At 37.2% G+C, this 15,748-nt stretch overlaps 1 protein-coding gene across 2 annotated transcripts in view; it reads left to right on the top strand.

The window, feature by feature from the left end:
• Positions 1 to 1,238: 1,238 nt before the first annotated feature.
• The window catches only part of LOC150078809 (protein C10), a 37,900-nt gene continuing 23,390 nt past the window's right edge, over positions 1,239 to 15,748 (top strand). Inside the window, exon 1 of one of the 2 annotated variants that reach the window (XM_090382397.1) lies at positions 1,239 to 1,303. In XM_090382397.1, the coding sequence (XP_090238523.1) occupies positions 1,300 to 1,303 (4 nt within the window). In that variant the 5' untranslated portion in view covers positions 1,239 to 1,299. Of the gene's footprint in view, positions 1,304 to 8,226; positions 8,297 to 15,748 lie in introns of those variants that run through there. The other variant, XM_090382396.1, reaches the window with a different exon arrangement.

Raw genomic sequence — 15,748 nt, 5'->3', positions numbered from 1 at the left:
GACAATGTAAACTACGTGGAGATGGAGGAAGCCCCTGTGCCGTTTGACCCCAAACACATTTTACTTTAACCTAACCTTATACAGAGTACTGTATTCTACACAGAGTAACAACGCAGAGTTGAGCTAAACCTCAGGTGCTGTCAGACTATATAAAAACACTAAGAAAAAAAAACAAACATAACACTTAAAGACCTACACCACACTAACATATAATTTGGCATATTCCAAGTACAGCCGATACAGTGGTGTATGGGGAAAACCATGGAGACCACAAACCAGAACCGCACACACGAAAAAAAAAAAAAAAACAACTCACCAGTGAAACGTTGGTCCATATGCGCTAGGCATCTTGATTATTGCCAGCAAAACAAGCTCCATATTAAGCAACCACCCACCTGTCTGGATAGCGGGCACCATGCGCAATGGTGCCCACTCATCTAACGAGCACACTCGTTTCCAGTCCTCAACTGTCCAACCAAGGTGTTTTTGACACCATAGCATTCACCGTCCACAATGATCAACAGAGAGAAGAGAGGGTGGCTCTTGGGTCGTCTGCTGTTAAACCTCACATTCCCCGTATTGTATTGCGATTCCAGCTATCGCACGGTGACCTGCCGTTGAGTCTGTATAACGCGCTGCACATTTCGCTTATCACGAACATCCACCTGCCTTGAGCAATCCCTTACAGTTCTTTCACCAGGAGGTTGTTTAATCCATTCGACACCATTCTCTGTATACCTTAACCACAGTGAGCCTTGAGCAACCGAAGTTTCTGATATGGAAGCACACGAACCACATTCGTGCAGTTTTGAAACTCCGTGATATCTTCACTGCACCCCATAATTACTACTTTATGACTTCAACTGCGGTTCCAGCGTACCAAGCTGTTCGGCCTTTTATAGTGCGAGCTATGCGGCATAGGGGGGGGATGTTCATAATTCAGTGATCACTGAACATATATCGATGACAGGTAGCGCGATAGAAGGAAGTCCACGATGTGCATTGACATTTTTCACACAGAGTCTTTCGTCGTTGAAATTATGATGGTATACTCTACACCTGCTTTGGTAACTATCATGCTGTACCAAAGCAGTTACCTTCAGAGGCCTTTTCTTAGCTGAAACATTTATACTTGTAACACTGTTATAAAGCAGTAATAGAGGACGTAGGGTTAATAAGAAGGCTAGTTTTCTGTAGCATAGGCCTGTGTCTTTACGTTCAATAATTCTCACGTCTGTATTTTAATGTTCTGCTTGATCTACAGAATATTAAAAGTTTGGTAAAAAAGTTAAGACTTTCATGGGTATGTTATTGGCTTCTAAGTTTGATTTTACTTTTAGGTATTTGCAGCAACTTGGCTTTTTGCAAATAACGAGATCTCTGTTCTTACGGGGAATTTTTTCTCAGGTATTCCAATATGGCAGCTTGGATAGGAGTTTTGGAGGAGTTTTAATCTCTTTTCGAAAGAATTTTAATGTTATTAATCAGCATATTCTAATTCTTCGTCCTTTGAAGCGATCGCAATTAGATGTAGATTTGATATATCTAATTTGTTGATAATTGCGTTTTATTGTCTACCACTTGTGAATTTGGCATAAAATATTTAATTCAATGGGTTCATACAATACTTACTGGTGAGGATGAGGTTATAATTTTTTAATATAGATATGTATACCATCGAAAATATTGCTTTCGCTGCAGCTTACCATTTTACCAATTATTGAAATGCCAACCCCATCAGGTTGGACAGTGCTTATTCCAATCTATTACAGGTTGGTGTCAAGCTAGCTCATGCAATTTTTTTTCAGCCAGACCATTCTGCTAGAGGTAGTATGAACTACACTCGTTTTTCTCTGCCCAGTCAACTCAATGATGAAGATTTAAGGACATCTATCGTAAGCAGACGCATCTGTTCTACTGAAGTGGCTATTTAACCTCTCTCCCTCCCTCCATTGCGATATTTGTTTTGTGATTCCATTATCGTATGCGTGATTTGGGTGTTAAGGCGGTTACCATTATCTCCCTGGTTGCAATGTCAAAAGTTTTGTGTTTTTTCATCGCAGAGTAAATCTTGGTGTAATAAAACTATATGTTTTATTTGAAATTAAACAGGAGAACCTTCAGAACGCTGCTGAATGGTTGGTCGGTTTCCACTCAGTTCTTGCTAACTTTAATATTATATAGAAATCTGCAATTCAAGAGATAATTAAAAAGGCTGCTCTGCTAAGGGTAAACGGAGATTTTATGATAATGGACTGAATGCTTTTGATTTGGATTAGATGGATAAGGTTGTGAAATCTGCTTCTGGTCTGTCTGAAAGTCACTTTGACAGTTATGGTAATGTGCTTGTTTGACTGTTACCTTTCTATTGTGGAGGTTTCGAAGATAAATTTAAACAGGTGGTTAATTCATTTAGACTGGATTCCACACTTTGCTGTGAAGACATTTAGTTATTTCCAGTTTCACTTCATTTTGTTTTTGTTTTTGTTTTATGAGAGTTCTTCGCTAGGAGCAGCATATTTTCTTCAGCAATTGACGAAATATCGGATCGTAACTGTTCCTAAATGTGCTTCTCCTGCATCTGTTAATGATTTTAGGAATACCTTAGGCCTATCGCTTTGCCATCTTTCTTAATTAGAGATACTGGGAAAGAATCTTTTGTAGGTATTAATTCCCCAACGCGTTACATTACAATCTTTACATTATAATCTGCCATCGGGTTCAACTATTTAAAATAATCTCTTTAATATTTGACTTCATTAACACATAAAAATTGGAATTAGATGTTTTCTATGTATATTGTTATTATTATTATTACCAGCTATACGGTGCAAGGAAGCCTAAGGTTTATGCTGCACCAGCCAAAAAAAAAAAAAAAAAAAAGATGCCCGAGTTACCCTGAGAGAGAGAGAAGGGAATCACCAAGAAAGAGAAGAATAATGACATCCAGCTCAAGACCCTGGGTGTGCCAAGTCCATACTCATCAGATGTGAGCCACATATCTTCTGCACTTTGATATGACCATTAACTTTTCATTAAGTTTGTTATTCCAGTACTTTTATATTCGAAGTAAAATATTTACAGTGGTGCTCAGAAAAATTGCGTTACTTGCTAAATTCACCGAGTTTTGTAATAGTATTATCCATCTCCAGCAAGCTCTCTTAGATGATGTCATGTGCCATACATGATTGCATTACCCGGGTGGCAGTATAAATGCAGTACATACGCCACGATCCCAGTATTCTGTGCTAAGTTTTCACGACTAACACCACTTAGGAAAAGTGTTGCTGCTACAGCGTTGACTGCAGAAGGACACTACGCATAAAATAAGCTAAAAGGCTTCATTCTAATCCGTCAGCAGTCACACGTTTATTAAAAGTTATAAGAAACTGATTGATGATATTTCTGATGGTATATCAGGCTTAATGTCTAAGTTTGCAGACGATACAAAGATTGGCAGGGTTGTTAATGACACTGATGACAGTACGCTGCTGCAACAGGATCTAGGAAAGTTGAGCAGATGGGCTAAGTTTGACAAATGAAAAGTACTGCATATGGTAACACCAGAGTAACGTATCAACTCTGTGGTACTACACTGACAGTAGTAGAGAACGAAAAGGATCTGGGGTAATTGTGCTGTCAGATATGAAGTTTTCTGAGCAGTGCAGACGGTCTGCAAGAGTAGCTCATGGTGTCTTGTCAATTATATACAGGAATTTTTCTAGCAGGGATAAGGAGGCGATTATCCCCTTGTATAAGGCAATGGTCAGGCCACACCTTGAGTACTGTATACGGGTCTGGAGGCCTCATTTTAGGAAGGATGTAGAGTTGCTGGAACGAGTACGGAGAAGGGCAACGAAATTGTTGAATGGAACAAAGGGTTGCCCTTATGAAGAAAGGCTTGTAGTTTTGCAAAATACAGTGTCTGGAGACTAGGCACCTGCGAGGTCATCTGATTGAGGTGTATAAGGCCTTGAATAGTTTCGGCATCCTCAAAGCTGATGGGATTCTTCCTCTTGCTGAGAATAATCGCTTGAGAGGGCATAAATTCAAATTGAGAAAGACAGTTGTAGGATAGATATGCCAAAGTTTGCATTTAGCCAGAGGGTGGTTGATTGCTGGAACAAACTTTCATTTGCAAATACGTGCTACTAATCCTGGCTTTTCTCGTCGGTGTTAGTAGCACGTCACCCACGGTGAAAAAAAAAAAAACACTTTTCACACACACACACAAATGAAAAACCCCAGCGTCTATGAGGAACGGTAGAAAAGCGTTATTTTCTCTGATGAATCAAAATTCATCTTGCATGGTTTGGACGGCCAACAGACCGTTGGACGAAGAAGAGAAGAATGAATTTCATCCTGACTGTATCGTCTCCACGGTGAAACATTCTGCATTTCATATGATGTGGGGCCGCATTTCACATAGAGAAGTTGATCGTCTTGAAGGATACGGTGTACAAGGATGTTCTTGAAACAAAATTGCTTCCCACAATTAGATTATTATGGGGATGTTGCCAGTTGTCTTTTTCATGACGACTCTATTCCATGTCACAGAGCCAAAACCGTAAGTACTACTTCATAAAATTAACAAAAGTTTTAAATTTATGAAACGCTGCACTCTTGCTTAAATAAATGTAATTTATTTCGATGTTTTTACTGAACGCAAGTGCAAGGATAGTTGAAGAATAAATGAATGCGCACAATAACATGGCCCAGGAAACTAAAATTGAAAATTGTTGGAACAAAATGGGTGTTTCAGTAATGAAAAATTCACCAAAAACACTTAGAGCTGCAGTGGATATCCGTGTTTGGTACCATAAAATTTCCAAGAATACATTCAGAATCTTATCTAGTCGATTCCACGACGATATTATGCAGCAGTCATCAAAGCAAGAGGGGGTGGCCAACAAAATGCTAGTGTGCTCCTTGTATTTTGTGGATAGGTATCTGCCTGTCGTCCTAATATTAGCAAAGTAACGAAAAAAATCACTGCTTTCATAGCATTTTTGGTTCTTGTATTTTCCCTATCTTGTAAACTCCTCTGACCATGTGATTGTCCAGTAGTATAAACAGAAAAATTATAAGTAACATGTGTTACTTTGGAGAAAAGTATTTATTTCATTGTATATTTACCCATAAGGCATAAAAGTAAATCTTATTATAAATAATAGTTTCATATGCGTATTGTTTTTATTTATGTTCTTTCAGCTATTTCTAAAAAAAATTGCTGTCAATGTAAGGACAAACAACCTAAAAAATGAGGATGCAATTCTTCTGAGGTGATCCTTCGTCTGCTTTGTTGTTATTTCTACGACTAAGCCTATGTCTTTAGCAATTTTTTTTTATCTGAAGTGATTACATTTTAAATTGAAGTTTCATTCTGCATTTTCCAGGCATGAATCATATATGTAGTTGAAAATTAAACCAGTGTCAGAAAAAGGAAAATCAATACAATACATGATATTATGCATTGATTGATTGACTGACTGATTGAAGCCAATCCAGTTGGATTTCTCTTCGGCCGTCTGTAGCGTGGAGAATTCCTATGGCAGAGCTTACAGTGGTAGCCAAGATGATTCCTGTGTTGTGTAGAATTTGAAAGATTAATAATTTACTTGTGAATATGACCATCCTTTTGATGAACGACCTGCGTATGGATTAGGCAAGATGGTCATACTCTTCTCTGAATTGAAGGAAAAATCAGATTTATGAGTTTCGCAATATTCAAAGAAATATTCTTTACTTAGATTGGCAGCTCCCCTAATCACTACTATAAAGAGGTATTTGTGTTATATTAATGTCCTTTTTTTTCCATCTTTGGTTTTTACTCTTTTTAGGCACGGAGTTATTTTTTTAAATTTAACAATACAGTATTCGGTTACAATAATCCAATATGAGAATGCAGTCCACATGAACTCGACTTGGCGCATCATAGATGCCAATGCGCCATCAAACAACAACAACGTTACATGATAAACTTAAATTTAAAATAGACTGCCTACCAAATTAAAGAATGGAACGCTTCAATACCTAAATTGAATTAAAAAAACACAGTTCTTGGGGCACCACAGACCTATATGAACAGTTAATACCTCGGTGGAATCATTAACAGCATACCCTGAAAAAATGTATACTTAATGCAGCTTTTCTCGTGGTTCGCTGTTAATGGTAACGCACGGTAAGCCTTCATGGGACAGAGCATTTAGATATCTTGTTGTTAATTAGGTCTGCATAGTTACATCTTTCTTAATATTGGCCTCTTTAAAATGATGAATGCGGTGACATTATTCAAGTGTCTGATACGAAGAATTTTTTAACAATTTGCAAACAAGCACGCTACTTACACTTATGAAGATCTAGAAAAATTCTCACATGGATATCCTCAATTTTTTTCCACTACCGTTTTTAAAAGAAACTCATCAATAGATGCAGGAAGGTTCAGTAGATGTGGATCATGATTCAGAAGGGAGTAAAGAGGAGTGGCCAATTCATTGTTTCCCCTGTTGTGCATCCTATACATAATAATATTCCTAAAGGATCCAGTATGCTCTACATATATAAGTAGGTTATTATTGCTTAGTAATCGGGATGGTTTTAGATTTTGCTTGCTATTAGAAAATTAAAAAGTGTTAGAAGAAATTATACATCTAGAATCACTTTTTACTGTGTCCCTAGGGACAAAGATAATAATGAAATATTTATCGGTTTCCAAATTCTAATCAGTAATAGCCCAATTTTTAGACCAATTCAGGAAAGAACTTGTCTTGCAAATTGGAATAACATGGTCATAAGACTAGTTACGTCGGGAAGACAAAACATTTAGCCACAGCAGCCGTTCGTACTGCAGCTCTGCTGGGATCTTGTCTGGTCTAGATTTGGTAGGATCTTTCCTTGCATATTGTAATAGTAAAACAACAAGATTTAACTAGATTACTCTTATTCTGGTCAATACAGCAAAGCGTTTGAATCACTGTACATACAAGCCACTCAATTTAATTTAAAAAGGGATAGGTATTGACCCTATCTTTAAATTATTACTAATACGGCATGTAATTAGCAATAGCTTTTTATAATAAAAATTAAAAGTTCTGTTGAGATAGATTATACACGGTTTATTTTATCGCATTTCTCAGATTTTTTATTCAAGTGTATTACTTAATGGCTCAACAATACTTGATATACCTTTAATTTTATGCGCTTTATCTGATTCTGACATTTGGATGATCTGTCAGCCTAAGATGACAAAAGACATTCCCACAATTTTTGGAAGGCTTTTTTGATCTCAATGAATGGTGCCTCCATCCATCTGGTTGACTGCTCACACGAATACTTTTAAAGTTTGTAAATTGAGATATCTAATGACCAGTTATTGGCTAAAACTTCCTGAAACAACAGCGAACTCAGTGTTTAGGTTATCAGTCATCCTTTTTGTTGCCCCTGTTACGTATGATCTGAATAGACACGCAATATAAAGTGTAAAGTGTGTTTAGGGTCAAGCGGCACCAGGGGTTTCCCCCATCTCCGCGTAGTTTACATTGTGGATGAACCAGTTGACTGGAAAAGCCAGAGATTCAAAAGTGTATGGACTTTGTATATGTGTGATGCCTTGTACCGTTGTTCATCTGGTCATTTAGCCGCCAGACCCCTACTGAGGCCCGCCGTTGTCCCACTTTCGCCCCGTGGAGGCAGACCAGGTACTCACTAGTATATAGTTCACTCTGGCAGGTCCTGCCACCTAATTTCCTAAGATTTCAGTGGCTAGGACCTTAAAAAAAAAAATAAAAATATCGCGTACGCGTCGCGACACGCAATATAAGATGGCTTCTTATATTGTGTGATTTCTGGTCCATCTTCTTTTTTAAGAGGACTACCTAGCTGTTTTGACCATACTGTTCCTAGCCGCGGCTACAGATAAGGTCACTCACTACATATGCCTAGTATATCATCGAACCCTAAGACTCAGGGGAATTTTAGGCAATATTTTCTAAAAAAAAAAAAAAAATTACGCCTTATAATCCGAAAAATACTATAATTCAGCCGCTGGTTGGATTGAGACAATTTGATGAAAGTTTAAAATTATATTATAATACTATTAAGTTAAAAATTAAACTCGTAGATTATATTTTAATTAAAAATAATACTGAAAATTATAAATTATAATTGAAATTGTAAAAATTATCATTGTAATAAAATGTGTAGATTTTAATGCCACTAGAGGGTTGTGATAACTGTTGAAATACCATGGCGTGTCCTGTGAGTCAGCATGGAACTTTGACAGCCGATAAAGCCAAAGGTTTGATATGAAGTCATTCTTTGTAGCTTGATCGAACAAAATGTGTTGTTTATAATAATTGCATTTTCATTTATTTATATGAAATTTGCTAATTATTGTATCTACACAAGATACTAGTGTATGTCGTACTTGAATGATGACAGCGTCTTGGCAAGACATAAAAGCACCCGGATGCAAACAAAAATATACCACACCGCTTCACTACATGGAACGGTTTTTCCCCTAGTAATACTGTGTTGATTTTATCACTGCCCTTCCTCTATGGAAAGTTTGCATTAATACTAATACTATATATTTTGCCACTCTCAGAGCGGCATCACTTTTAACTAAAAAAAAATTTTCAAGCTTCCATTTTAATGTGAACATCGAACATATTAGGTAATGCATGCCTTAAGACGCATTACCTAATATGTTCGATGCATTAAGTTTCAGACGCATTGAATTAAAAAAATATATATCTTAGGAGTTGCAAATTTAGCTTAACATAACTTCATCATGTGAACATGTAACGTATAGCTATGTAATGAGATTTTGTAGCACCAAAGGCGTTATTAGATAGAATGTTCACATGTGATCCCCCAGATGAACAGATATATAGGGTGGGCCATAAGTAAGGAAACTATTTTGAATAAATGCTGATGCAAATATGCATATTATTTGAAAAATAGTTTATAATCTTTTTTTCTTATTGTTTCAGAATAATTCAAAGATAGAAAAGTACTGTGAGCCTTGCAATGAACTAGAGGATTTAAGTTGCAAAGTTGCATGAAAAACATGAAAATGCTGTAGAAATTGCATGCCAGTTCAGGAAGTTTTTTGGATATAAACCATCCACAATAACAACCATAAAGCAAATTGGGAAGAAGTTGATTGAAGTGGAATCAGTGTACAATCTACCAAATCTTGGTATAACAAGCATAAATAGAATCACACAGAAATTTTTTACAAGGTTTATCATCCCATGTTGCTATAAAGTTTTTAATGATAATTGCCCAGATAGAAGATTGGATTTGCTGAATGGTTATTGGCTGTGACTTACAAACCAAGATTTCAGTGACTGTTTTGTGGTTTGACAAAGCCACATTTAAACTAAATGGAGCTGTTAATTGCTATAACTGTGTTTAATTTCTTGAAAGCACCTATTTATCCTTTAACAAGGATTTAAATGATCCTCCCTTGACATTCTGCTGGAATTTGGATAGTTGTTCTCAGCCCCTTTTTCTTTGAGGAAACTGTGACAGGAGAAAGCTACCTAAGACTTTTTTTTTTTTTATGTAAAAGTAGACTGCTAAAAGAAAATCACTTCATTGATGAAGTCCAAAATCAATTTTCAGCATTGCTTTTTTTATGTACACTGAAGCAACAACTCCCCATGTAAAAAATTATTTGTGAATTATTAGATGAAAAGTTCTCAGATCGATGGATCAGATGACAGAGGTTCCATTGAATGGCCACCATGCTCTGTGATTACTTTTTATGGGATTCTTAAAGAATAAAGTATTCAGTAATAAGCACTGTATGTCTGCTGAAGCTTCAGCAGTTAATATTTTAAAGAATTGGAGAACATTTCCGAGTATCCACGGGGGGGCTCACATCTGGTGAGTATGGGCTTGGAAAACCCAGGGTCCTGAGCTGGATATCATCATTCTTCTCTTTCTTGGTGATTCCTTTGTACTTCTCTCTCCCTCTCTCTCTCGGGGTAACTCGGGATTTTTTTTTTTTTGGCTGGTGCAGCATAAGCCTCAGGCTTCCTTGTACCATATGGCTAATAATAATAAAATACCCTTGCTGTGTTTCAGAGTATATGCTCTACAGCTTATACTACAACTTTGTAAAAAAAAAAAAAAATTGGTGGCCATATCGAACAGATGTAAAATTTGTTTTAAATTTATGTATGCCCTTCCTGTTATACTTTCATTAATAAAAATATATATTTAAAATAGTGTTGTTATTTACAGTGAAACATGCTTCCTTACTTATGAACAACCCTGCATATAAATATATATTTCATATAAAAAAAAATTCCAATTCTGATTTTGGCCACTAGGCTACAGCAGTATTGTTTTTGAAAAACAATTCTATGAGACTAATATGAACTTTTTTTTTATCTGCTTTGCAAAATGGTGTTTTCTGTTTGACACTAGTTCCTGCAATTTATAAGGCAGCTGTCAGTAGATGAATTTCCTTAATTTTGTTAGTTGATGCAATATATACTGCAGAAAGAATATATAATAATTTGGTTTAAAAAAATTCTTTATGAGGAGCACACATGTATTTCTTTGTGTGCAAATACAGTTATAATCTATTTGGTTTTTTTTTCCTGATTTGTAAATGCAAAAAATTCTGCTGCTTTAGCTGAGCAAATCAGCTATCGTGTACTTGCACATACCCTATCTTACATACTTGAAAAATCCAGAAAATGAGAAATGCACCTTCCAAAGCAAGCCTTAGCAATGTCAACTCCTGTTTGTTTACATCAGGAATAAACTAAAGAGGCATACTGGCATTTCATATTTGATCTGCATTTTTCCTATTTGCATAATAACTAACAGATTTCTGGAATTTTCAATCAAGAAACCAAAAGAAAACACTTTTGTTGATGAGTGGTGGCAGTTTCAGCTGTGTGAATGGGTAGTTAGAGCACTTGCCTTGTATAAATTTCACATCATTGAAATCTGTGCAGGGCCTTGAAGACTTTGTGTGCATTCCTTTGAGTTAACAAAGTCTGTGCCATGGTTACCATATAACTGCATTTCTGTCAAAGTGATCCTACATTATTTCTTTAATCACAGATTCCATTCTTTTACTTGGCACAGAAGTCAGGTGTAATTACTTATTTCATGTTTGGATGATCTCCCATTATGAATAGGAGTGACATATGCACATCTCCACATCTGTATGAACTACCTTTTAATTTAAGGATGCTCTCAAAAGTTTTGCTAAAAGTTTGCTTACCCTTTTGGCTGCTTTTAATATTACTGATTCCAACAATCCAGATTCCAACAGTCTCTTGTTAAAGTATTAGTAATGGAAAAGGATGTAAGAAAGTAAGTTATAAAGCAGCAGCCAAAAAAAACAAACTCCCCACATCACTTGCCCATCCCCCCAAATAGTTTATCTAGTTCTTTTAATTTATTCAACTTACTCATGTAGTTTGAATAAAACAGATAGAAATTTATTCCAGCAATCAACACCTGCTGGCTGAGGGTAAACTTCCAGACCTGAGAATAGTTTGTTCAATTAACCATAAAAAAGGGCAAACCATTTTGCAGGTTTTTCATTTCCAATATAATGCATATGATATAAGGGACAGTACCCTCTCTCAATTTAGAAAGTATCTTCTGTGACAATATAGTAATTTCACCCCATTGTCACTTATGTGGAGAGGTCTAGCTTCAGTTCCCATCTGTGATTGGAGGAATTTCTAAGGTCTTCTATCAAGGCTGTACTTTTCCAATATTGGGCAGAGGAAATAGTTCTCCCATGAGATAATCCAGGTTTTTCATCTTTCACAATATGGAAATTAGCCAGTGACATAATACAGAAAGGTGCAGTATGGCCTAAGTTGCTGATGTGACTAAAACCAAACAAACAATTAAGAAAGCAATAAAGATTAGTAAAGGAATTTAAAGTACTGTATATAAAATAGCTAATATCATTAAAGAGTTTTCAAATAAAATAAATGTATGTAATAGTATTTCCTCTAACTCATGTTGCTTATAGACTAGAAATAAGAGCCAAAACACTGCCTTCTCCTGTCAATAAATTAAAAAATGTCGCCTTGTCAGTCACAAAGATAAAAGACCAATGAAAGACAAGTAGAGACAATATATCATGAATGTCAAAACAAGTTGAAGAATGTCAAACTGATCAGTAATACCTCAACATTTGTAGCAAATTTTACCATGCTTCATACTCATGTTAAAAAAGCATTTGAGCAGTTCTACCACCATTTTTTTGTCAGGGAAATTTGTTGTATGCTGATGTGATTCAGTGAAGTGTTACAAGTTCAAATATTTTGTACACTCGTAGTGAAAACTGTGACTTTACAAATAGTCCTCCATTGCACCATGGTCCTTATCCTAAAATGGTTTTGGACACAAAGTGGCATCCAAAACCATTAGGCTATGGACCAAAAGAGATAAATTGCCAAAAGTAATGGGCTACAAGACCAGCTCCTTACCATTAAATCCACCAATTATTATTCAATAGTAATAGCGTTCCTATCATATGGTTATAATAGTAGTGCTAAGTTATGAGGGAAGATAAGAAAAACATGAGAAAGCAATATAGAAAATTTGAATGTTATTAAAAATGGATATTTTCAAAAGTCATGTGAACCGATATTTTGACACACTAGTTTTAAACTTGGAGGATCCAATGCTTATGTGGCCACAGGCCACCCAACAATGGAGTGGGCTGTGTGTGTCTTATGGGACAAAGGGTTAGATACCCTTAGTGATACTTGTAACTTGTTTGATCTACGTTCAGTTCCCATCTGTGACTCAAGGAATTTCTAAGGTCCCCTTTGTTCGAGCTAATAGTTAGCTGATCTCAGGCAGGAGTAAGGTTCCCCATGAGCTGTTCCTCATTTTTCAGTCTGCACAATATGCAAAGCACAATAGTGCAATATAGTCCAAGTAGCTGATGTTCCTGAAACCAAAAACAACTACTTTATTAATAAATTTGGTAAATTGTGGAGAGTTTAGTGGTCAGCTATAAACTGTTCCGAAGATCCAAACAAGACCTTGTGGCAGCTGAGTCTGTTGGCTCCAAATATAATTCATAAATAGTTTCCAACTGATATTTTGTAAGCATTAAGTTAAATATTACTTAACCTTAATTTCAATATAATCATATTTGGAGAACTGATTCTTCATCCAGTAGTGCTGTCAGAATGGAGTGGACAGATTTGAAGATGAGAGATTTGAGCAACCCACATATTTGAAGTCTTTCTTCATAAGGATGCCCTTTTGCCAATCTCGCCAGGTGAGTTACTCGTCTTTGCACCCTTTCAAGAAGCTCGATGTCTTTCTTTAGGTGGCCTCCATACTTGAACACAGTATTCCAAGTGTGGTCTAACAAAAGCCTTATATAATGGGATTATCATGTCCCTGTCTCTACTTACAAAAGTTCAATAGATCATCAATAGGACACCATGGGCCTTCATTGGAACCTGTTTACAATGCTCAGAGAATTTCATGTCTGACCGTATCGTAACACCCAAGTCCCTTTCGTCCAGTACTGGGTTTAGTTGAACTCCAAGTGAATAAGTTATTTTGGGATTACTGTTTCCCAGGTGTAATACCTTACACTTTGTTGGATTAAAGCATAGCTGCCATTTTTCTGACCATTCCTGAAGTCTATCTAGGTCTCTCTGAAGAAGCTCAGCTTGACAGTGATCATTAACTACTCTACCAATTTTAACATCATCTGCAAATTTAGACATCACACCCTCTATCTCTTCATCGATGTCGTTTATGAAAATTAAAAACAACAGTGGTCCTAATACTGATCCTTGGGGAACCCCACTTCTTACATCAACCCAATCTGAGGAATAGCCATTTATCACAACCCTCTGCCTCCAGCCCTGAAGCCATCCTGCTATCCATCTAAGAATTTTCCCAGTGATTCCAACCTGTTCCAGCTTATAAAGCAACCGCTTATGTGAGACTGAGTCAAAAGCTTTGCTGAAATCTAAATAAACAATGTCGAAATTATTCCGTAAATCCAGCTTGTGAGTGACCCTTTCAAAATAGCGAACCAGATTTGTTAAACATGATTTTCCCTTTACAAAACCATGCTGAGTATCCTTGAGAATTTCAATTCGATCCAAATAATCCTGAATTCCACCCTTGATCTATTGCCTCCATGATTTTCCCTACCACTGAAGTCAGACTGATAGGTCCATAATTTCCCACTTCACTGTTAGCACCACCCTTATGTATGGGAGATATACATTGGCACTTTTCCAATCCAAGGGAATCTCCCCAGAGTCTAGTGATGCTTGCATAATTAGCCTCAATGGTTCAATGCACTCACTTGCTGCATCCCTTAAGATTATAGGGTATATTCCATCAACTCCAGGAGCCTTACTGGCCTGTAGGCTTGAAAGTTTTTTCATTAAATAATTTTGTGAAATTTCAATATCATTAATTACATATTTTTCAACTTCGCTCCCACAATTTCCCATTGCCACAAAAGGTTTTTCATTTGTAAATATCAATGCAAAATAACTGTTGAGTTCATCTGCAATGGCAGCTGGTGTATTTAATACTATCCCCTTTCCCTTACGTAAAGGTCCGATCTGGTTTGTCCTGCTCTTCTGGGCATTTACATATGTGAAGAATTCCTTATCCCCCCTCTTTGCTCTGTTTGCTAGTGATTTCTCATAAACTGCCTTTGCCTGTCGAACCTTTTCTGTGGCTCTGTTACAGATCATCTTGTAACTGTTATAGGCTTCAGTACTTTTTATTGCTCTATAACCTATCCATGCCACCTTTTTCTGCTCAAGTAATGTGGCAACTTCACTATTCATCCACCTTGTAACCCTCCTCGTGGAGTATATTTTTTAATGGTAAACTGTAGTTCAAGTAGACTGGAGTTCAAGCCTCTGACTGCTAAATACAGTCGATCTGCCAACCTGCACAGGACCAGCATGGCAGATTATGGTCCATTTCCCTCAACATGAATTGCTGAGGAGGCTTCCATTCTGCAGTAGGTTGACAATGGCTGCAGTTTACCTTTACCTTAGTTGGATAATTTTGTTATATATTATAATTATAACTTTCAAGCATAATACAGAATGCAAACTATGGTCCTTGAGGTTGTCTCAGACATTATCTCAGATATGCCAGACAAGCTGTTCTTGCTACCTGGGAGTCTAAAACGCTGATGGAACTGATATTCGGGTGACACCCAAGTCAAGTGGACCCAATTTCGGCAAAGTCCGGACGGTCTACGACAGCCAAATCCTCTGCTTGCACCTTCACGATGGTGGGACTGTTAGTAATCCTGGGTATAACCTTCATGCACAAGTACACGGTGGGTGACCACCCAGGTGTGAACCAACGTAAGCAGGGGTCGAGGTGTGGCGCCCACACCACATGGAGGAACGCCGCCCCTCTATGTTACCAGGCAGTACTAGGTGGTAGGACTCTCATCAACCGGTGAAGGCGCCTCCGTAGCCAGGTGGGAAGGAGCAGCAGTGCGTAGCACACGCTTCTTGATTAGACCGGGGTTCGAGCCCGTCACCACCAAATACGGAGGATGCGGATTGGTCAGGGAATGACCACCGCATTTCCTGGCGCAATATGGTCTTAGTTGCTAATGCTCCTAAATAACAAACAATCAACCGGTGAAATACCACCACTTTGCTTATTGGAGGCTTGAAGTGGTGGAACCCATGTTTAGTCTCTAGAGCTAAGTTCCGGCCAACCCTTCCCTATCTCT

This window comes from Mastigoproctus giganteus, chromosome 10 (genome assembly GCF_048544385.1).
Source record: "Mastigoproctus giganteus isolate SK-2022 chromosome 10, ASM4854438v1, whole genome shotgun sequence".
Classification (NCBI taxonomy): domain Eukaryota; kingdom Metazoa; phylum Arthropoda; class Arachnida; order Uropygi; family Thelyphonidae; genus Mastigoproctus; species Mastigoproctus giganteus.
This window is presented reverse-complemented; position numbering and strand designations above follow the sequence as displayed.